At 45.7% G+C, this 7,612-nt stretch overlaps 1 protein-coding gene across 1 annotated transcript; it reads right to left on the bottom strand.

Annotated features, from left to right (window-relative positions):
• Positions 1-4,658: 4,658 nt before the first annotated feature.
• LOC124374016 (extensin-like) lies at positions 4,659-7,299 on the bottom strand (the record flags this gene model as incomplete). The annotated part of the gene is made up of 2 exons (XM_046832320.1): positions 4,659-6,096; positions 6,997-7,299. Coding segments are annotated over 2 exons (1,741 nt in total), but the record flags the coding sequence as incomplete, so codon positions are not given.
• Positions 7,300-7,612: the final 313 nt, after the last annotated feature.

Genomic DNA, 7,612 nt, shown 5'->3' with positions numbered 1-7,612 from the left:
GGTTTTGACGTAATATAAACTAATGTTCATTTATCAGGGGTTTAGAGTTGACGTTTACTAACTACTGGATATTTTACAGTTTTAACAATGCATGATTTACAAAGCTAATCTATCGGTGATAATTACAACGGTTTTGACGTAATATAAACTAATGTTCATTTATCAGGGGTTTAGAGTTGACGTTTACTAACTACTGGATATTTTACGTTTTAACAATGCCTGATTTACAAAGCTGAATCTATCGGTGATAATTACAACGGTTTTGACGTAATATAAACTAATGTTCATTTATCAGGGGTTTAGAGTTGACGTTTACTAACTACTGGATATTTTACAGTTTTAACAATGCCTGATTTACAAAGCTGATCTATCGGTGATAATTACAACGGTTTGGACGTAATATAAACTAATGTTCATTTATCAGGGTTTAGAGTTGACGCTTACTAACTACTGGATATTTTACAGTTTTAACAATGCCTGATTTACAAAGCTGATCTATCGGTGATAGTTACAACGGTTTTGACGTAATATAAACTAATGTTCATTTATCCGGGGTTTAGAGTTGACGTTTACTAACTACTGGATATTTTACAGTTTTAACAATGCATGATTTACAAAGCTGATCTATCGGTGATAGTTACAACGGTTTTGACGTAATATTAACTAATGTTCATTTATCAGGAGTTTAGAGTTCTACGTTTACTAACTACTGGATATTTTTACCATATCATTAATTTCATAAAAGTATGGATTGATATCAGTTTTACAGAAATAAATAGAACTAATATTCCTATGCAGTTGAGGTTGGTTTGGATGTAATTTGGATGTTATATTGTTATTTTGGATTTGAGTTAACCCTCAGTGTAATAAACAAACAGTTTTCCATAGAAATCCGAATAAAGATAATATTAGTAATACGTAACTTTGGAGAGACAGCTTCTGTTATTGTATCGATGTAATACAAAATCTCAATTACTAGTGAATTGACGTAATCAAGGGTTCCGAGTGAGCAAGTAGCTAAGAAATGTTTTTTTTTATTGTCTCACTTACAAAGGAAATCGCACTGAAAGCTTCAACTACAATATAGGTGGTTCACTATTCTTAAGTACATTTGTCAAAGATAAATAACAATAAAACATTCATTACCATGGAAGGTTTTGAACAGTTTAAGGTAAATAATTATTTTAATTGAGGGATCATAAGTAACAATGTGAAAATATATAAAAATGTATACACTTATATTAATTTCAGAAAAAAATTAGAAAAAAACTAGATTTTTACCTTTTTATTTATATTTTGGGATTTTGTTTCTTGTTTAGTCTCTAGCTGAATAAATTTTGATAGTCATGTTTTAGTGCCTATTCGTGGTTCGTGGTAGTAGTGTATTAAATACTTACCAGTGTGATTCGTGTCAGTTTAATGTTTATGAGTGTTGGGAAATTAATGAAAAAAAGTTTAGGGAGTATGTAAATATATGTCTCGATTCATAAATGTTAATTATTTTGAACCATAAAATGCAGCTTGTTCCAAAGGGAGAAGATATTTTATTTATGTTGTACTGTATATAGTACTTGTTTTCGCATATTTTACCCAGTTACTTGTTACTGGTTAGTATAAGTTACATCCGATGTTCTGGGAACTAAATTCTTGGCGGATTGATAACTTAATTGGCTCGCGTATTTTCTCTTGGGAATTTTGTAGCTACTTTTCTACTGCTGAATAACATCTCGCGCGCCTTGTCCGTAAGTAAAAATTTATATTTTTGTATTATAAGTTAGTCCTTTCATGCGAGACATCTAAATTGGAATGTAATGTAAAGTAAAATTATAACTTGTAAAATAACTACCTTGAATGTGTTTTATTTGGCAAATCAACTTGAATAATATTTATGGCGATGTCTTTCTGACGAGACCACGTTGTCGTAATTATAAGTTGTCTCGATAAATGGATAATACCGTCGCGATTTTGTTTTAGGCGAGTTGCAGTTCGCTCCTCGAGCTCACTTCTTGAGTTCAAGCCTAATTACTTTATGTTTTAGACTTCCGGTCTACTAATCTTCTCCTTTTCCAACTACAGCAGCATTGTCGAGCCAAGAATGCTGACGCCCGCGTTTTGTGAGTCGAGTTCAACGTAAAGGGAAGTTATTTTTAAAGTTTTAATGACTAATAATTTCGAAGGTACAACCCATAGAACATTGGAATGTTTAGGCCCATCCCATGATATAATATTGTAGTTCATTCATACTCTATTTGGCTGCAACGTGACAATACTTTGTTTTATTTTACGAACTAGAAGTGGTACTTTTGTGTTCATTTGCCAATATTAAACATATACGTAAACTTCCGAATTTCGAGTATTCATTACCACGGACCTCAGCGGTATCTTACCCCATGTGTATTGTTCAGTCGGTACAATGTAACATTTCAGTTATGACGAACGATCTAAAAGCCTAGATCTCTGACTGCTAATCATGCACAGGGCAGAAAATATCGATAACGCACATCATTGTAATGTTATTACATCATTAAATGTTACATTATATGTTGCTAATAATAATTTGAAAAAGTAATTTACATAAACGTTTTATTAATATCCATAACACTATCTAAATACTCTAACAACATTTTTGTAGATAATATAGTTTTCAAAAATTATGAACACCAAGTCGTCCCAAATATAATGTATAGGTTGTATAGTATAACTGAGCTAACAAAGTTTCAGTTACTATATTCTTCTAGTTCGCAATATTTAGAAAAAGCTAATAGTAGGCAATATACCTGTATGTGTTTATGTGAGTACACTAGCACCACGCTTGTAGTGTTGTAGTTGTTTCTCCCGCAGTGTTGTCTTTTATCTGCCACTTAATGGCTTCCGTCCATAAATAATTGTGTTATATCTTGAAATGATGTGATAGAAGATCCCTTTATAGGTTTATTCTTTGTTGTGATATATCTTTTATCTTTTGAGAAAAAATTAATGCCATTTGTTAATAGTTGACAAGTGAAAACTACCGTAGGATAAAAAACGGAAGCAATGAATTATATGTTTGTTATTTTTTTCTAATTTGATCTGAAATAATTCTTTGATTTTCATATGTGAGGAAAATATACGCGTGGTTGCGAAATACTTTCTCACCTATAAATAAGATAGTCACTGATAGGCCAAGAGGATGGATACCATATTTCCATATTTATGTTAAGGTGTTTAGTACAGATGTTGAAAGGAATAAAATTATAAGTTTTTGGTCATTCGAGACAAAGTATATTTTATGAAGGGAAAACCCCCTCATTATGAAGAAACCTCTCATTTCCCTTTATTCCTGAAAGGACCTTTCCACTGCTTCCAGAGTGGGACAGGGATATTTAGGATTGAGGGTAGGGTCGGGGGGGGGTGGGAGACCCCATGAGGAGGGATGATAAGGACAACCTTTTCTCCGTCATGCCACCATGGGATGAAGGGGAGGCTTTCTCTGTTCCAGCTTCCTCCAGTCACAGCGGACGAGTGAGAGGGAGAGGACTGGGGAGACTAACACTCCCTCATGTTTATGGTTGAAAACCCTTCATACATTCAGAGGCCCTCACCCATTTCCAAACGGTTCATCCTTCGTAGTAAACTAAAACCTATCGGACCAACCCTTATATCCTATTATCTAGACAATTGTGGTTATTGATGTGCCACTCCTAAACATCGATTTAGGTTGTCCAGATAAAAGTAACCAACACTGTTTTTTTTTCTTCTCATTATAGGTTCTTCTAAAACATATATAACCAACCAGAAGTAAGTAGTCCTGATGTGGAACTGCTTCCATGTGTTTGGTATACGTTAATATAAAGATTCAACAAACAACAACACTTAGTTATATTAAGACAAATTGTATAATTATTTTATAAAGTTACAAACGGTTAAGTATACCCTTGCATTTTGCTATTACAATAAACGTGTGCTAGTGGTTCAGGTTTCTCGGAAATAACTGCTTCTTCAATAGGTTAAAAACCAATATTATATTTCGTTCATTAGGTTCTCAGTACATGTAAAGCTAGCATGAATTACGTTCCGTTTTTACTATTCAATCATGTTTGGGATCTGTAATGTATTAGAGAAGAGCTTTCCGTTCTCTCAGTTTTTCATTGCAGGTGGCACTCACAACTCAAAGCCGCTGTCCATCCCTGAGTAAAACGATACATCTACCCCCAATTCCGAAGTTTATGTGCTTGGTCTAATTATTTTTCGAGACAAAACCGCCCCTGAATAAGGGTGTGGTGGTTCTAGATGGGGGGGGGGTAGGTGTTGTGTAGGTTGGGTGTTGGTAGTGTGGTTAGGGGGGTGGGGGCGTTAGGGGGTAGGTTGCGGGGGGGGTGGAAGTGGTTGGTGGGGTGTGGGGCGGGGGGTGCGTGAAGGGTGGGGATTGGGGTAGTAGGGTGTGGGTGGCGTAGGGGTGGGTTGGGTGGGGGGGGTGTAAGGGTGGGGGTGTGTTGGGGGGTAGGGTGGGTGGCAGTGGAGGGAGTATGTGGGTAGGGGGGAGTGGAGTAGGTGTGGAGGTGTTGTGTGGGGTGGAGGAGTGGGGGGGTGGGAGGTGGATAGGAGGAGTAGGGTGGGAGGGTGGGAAGGTTGGTGGTGGGGGACGGGGGTGTAGGGGGTGGGCGGGGTGGGTTTAGGTTTTAGTATGGAGTGAGATAGTCGGGGGGGGGTGGTGTGGGGAATGGGTCTGGTGGTGGGGGGGGGCGGGTGGTGTGTAGTTGTGGGGCGTAGGTGTGTGTGGTGGTGGGTGAGGGTGGGGTAGTGTGAGTGGGTGTGTGAGGGTGGGGGGTGGGGGGGGGAGGTGGTGAGGGTAGATTACGTGGGTGAGTAGAGAGGGGGGGTGGGAGGACGGTGTAGGGTAGGTTGGTGGGGGGGGGTGTGGTGGTGTGTGGTTTGTGGGTGAGGTGTGTGGTGTGTGGGGGTTGTAGGGTTCGGTGGTGTGGGTTAGGAGGTGTTGTGGTCAGGATGGGCGGAGGGTGTGGTGGGTGTAGGTGTGTTTGTGGGAGTGGTGGGAGTGGGGTAGGGTAGTTGGGTTTGGGTGTAGGGGGGTGGAGGGGTGGGTGGGTGGGGTTTAGGTGGGGGTGGGGTTTTGGGTTGGGGGGGAGGGGGTTTTGGGTTGAGGGTGCGATTGGGTAGGTGCTGTGGTTGGTAGATGGGGGGGTTTTGGGGGTATAGGGTGGTGTGGTGGGTGAGTGGCTGTGGGGAAAGGGGTTCGGGTGGAGCTGGTGGGGGTGGGAGTGTGGGTGGGGGGGAGGGAGGGGGGGGGGGGGGTGGTGAGGGTGTGTGGCGGTAGGTTGGTGGGGGTTTAGGTGGGTCGCGGGTAGCGTGAGTGGTTGGGTGTAGTGGGAGTGGTGGGGGGGGGTGGGGAGTGGTGGGCCTTTGAGGGTGTGTGTTGGATTTGGGGTGTTTTGGGGTGGATAGGGGGCGGGAGTTGGTGGATTTCGTAGTTGTGGGTTGGTGGGGAGGGAATTAGTGGGGGGGTGGGGGGAGTGGGGTGGGGGGCGTGATGGTGTGGTAGGGGGGGTGGGTGGGAGGGAGTGGCGGGAGGTGGGGGGAGTGGAGTGGGGGGTTGTAGGAAGAGTGGTTGGGGCGGGTGGGGGGTTGGATTCGTGTAGGTGGGTGTGTTGGGTAGGGGGTCGGGGTGGGGGGGGGTGCGTGTGGTTTGAGGGGTGGAAGTGTGAGGATGGTTCGGTGGTGTGGGGTGGGGGTGGTGGTGAGGGGGGAGGTAATGTAGGGAGAGGGGGGTTTTGTGCTCGGTGGGGGTGAGGGTGTGGGGTGTGTTGGGAGTGGGTTGGTGATGGGTGTAGGGGGAGTTGGATGAAGGTGGGGTGGGGGGGTGGGTGTGAGGGGAGGTGTGGTGGGGTTTGGTGAGTGGTGGAAGTGGGGTGAGGGGGAGGTGGAGATAGTCGTGGAAGGTTGGTTGGGGGTTGGATGTGCTTAATCAGGTGGATGTGTGAGGGTAGGGGTGGGTGTGGAGGAAGGTGCGGGGTGTGGTGGGTAGGTGGGGTGTTTGTAGGGGTGTGGGGGTATAGGCGGAGGGGGGTGGAGTGGGACGATTCGCTCGGGTGTCGTAGGTACCTGGGAGGGGGTGTATGGTGTGGGGTGGTAGTGTAGGATGGTCTGGGAGGTGAAGTGGGGGGAGGGGAGGGGAGTGGAGGCGTGGGGTGTGGGTGGGTAAGGCAGTGTTTGATGTCGTGGGGTTGATTGGCTGGTCGTGGGGTGGGGTAGATTGTGGTGGGGGGTGGGTTTAGAGGGTGGGGGGTTGGGGGGGGGCGGTGGTTGGATGAAAAGGGTGTTGGGATGGGCGGTGAGGGGGGATGTGTGGGGTGGGGGGGGGCGGGGGGTTGGGGTTGTGTGGGAGAGTAGGTGGGGTTGGTGGGGGGGTGTGTTGACGGGTGTGTAGGGGGTTATGTTATTAGGAGGGGAGGGTGGTGGGGTCTGGGAGTGATGGTGTGGGTGGTGGTGTGGGGGGGGAGGGTCGTGGGGAGGTAGTGGGGTGGTGTGGGGTGGTTGAGGTTCGGGTGGGGGTGGTTGGGGGGGGGGGTGGGTTGGGTTGGGCTGGGTGGGGGGTGTGGGTGTGCTGGGTGGTGGGATGTAGTGTGGTGGGGGCTGTGGGGTGGGGCGAGTTGGGTGTGTGGGGGAGTGGGGGGGGGGGACGGGAGCGTGGTGGAGGGGGGTGGTGCGTGGTTGGGGTTGGTGGAGGTTGGGGGTCGTTTAGTGGTGGGTGGGGGGGGGGTTTGGGGGGGTAGTGGAGTAAGGGATTTGGGTCGGGGGACGGGTTAGGGGTTGATGGCGTGGGGGGGCGATGGGTTGGGGGTGTGGGGTGGAAGACTGATGTGCGGGTGGGTGCGTTTTGTCTGCTGTTGGGTGATGCTGATTGATGGGGTCGGTATTTTGTTTGTGGGTAATGTGTGGGGTTTGAGTTGATTAGTTGAGTCTTTTAGGTTGTAGTGGGTAAGTTTGTGGGGGGGATGGTACGGGACTGAATGGGTTGGGTAGTTAAGATGGGGTTGTGGTATGGGGATTGTGTTGGAGTCGGGGGAGTAGTGGGCGGGGGGTGGGAGTGTGGTGTTGGGGGGTATTGTGAGTGTAGGGGGAGGTGGCTGGGTAAGGTTTGGTTGTAGTGTGAGGGGGGGGTTGGTGGGTTGGGGGTTGGAGTTGGGAGGCGGAGGGGGGGTGGTGGGGTGCTGTAGTAGAGTAGCCCCTAAGGAGAGAGGGTTGAGGATGGGTAAGGTGGGCGCAGGTGTGGTTAACGGAGGTGGTAGGTGGGGTGCGGATTTTCTGTGAATTATAAGGTTTGTGTGACCGATCTTTACTCTTGTTGATTGTTCGTAGGTTGCGTTCGTAGTTTTCTAACCTCCGTCCTGGCTTTTTTTTTGACGTTTTTAGTACTGCTTAAGACTACGGTTAAATGTATAATTGTTTATGCTCTCTGGGTTTGGTTTATTACTTTACGGTCCCTGTTTTGCCTCAGATTTGGTCGGGTTTATATTTACTCATCTGAATAATTCCATAATCAAGTCACAAGAACAAAAATTGAGTGATGAAAACAACAACAATGAAAAATGAAAATTCACTATTTGTATTAGGTGTT

This window comes from Homalodisca vitripennis, unplaced genomic scaffold (genome assembly GCF_021130785.1).
Source record: "Homalodisca vitripennis isolate AUS2020 unplaced genomic scaffold, UT_GWSS_2.1 ScUCBcl_7012;HRSCAF=14510, whole genome shotgun sequence".
NCBI classification, from domain to species: Eukaryota; Metazoa; Arthropoda; class Insecta; order Hemiptera; family Cicadellidae; genus Homalodisca; species Homalodisca vitripennis.
Note: the sequence above shows the minus strand (reverse complement) of the source record. Positions and strands in the feature narration are given on the sequence as shown.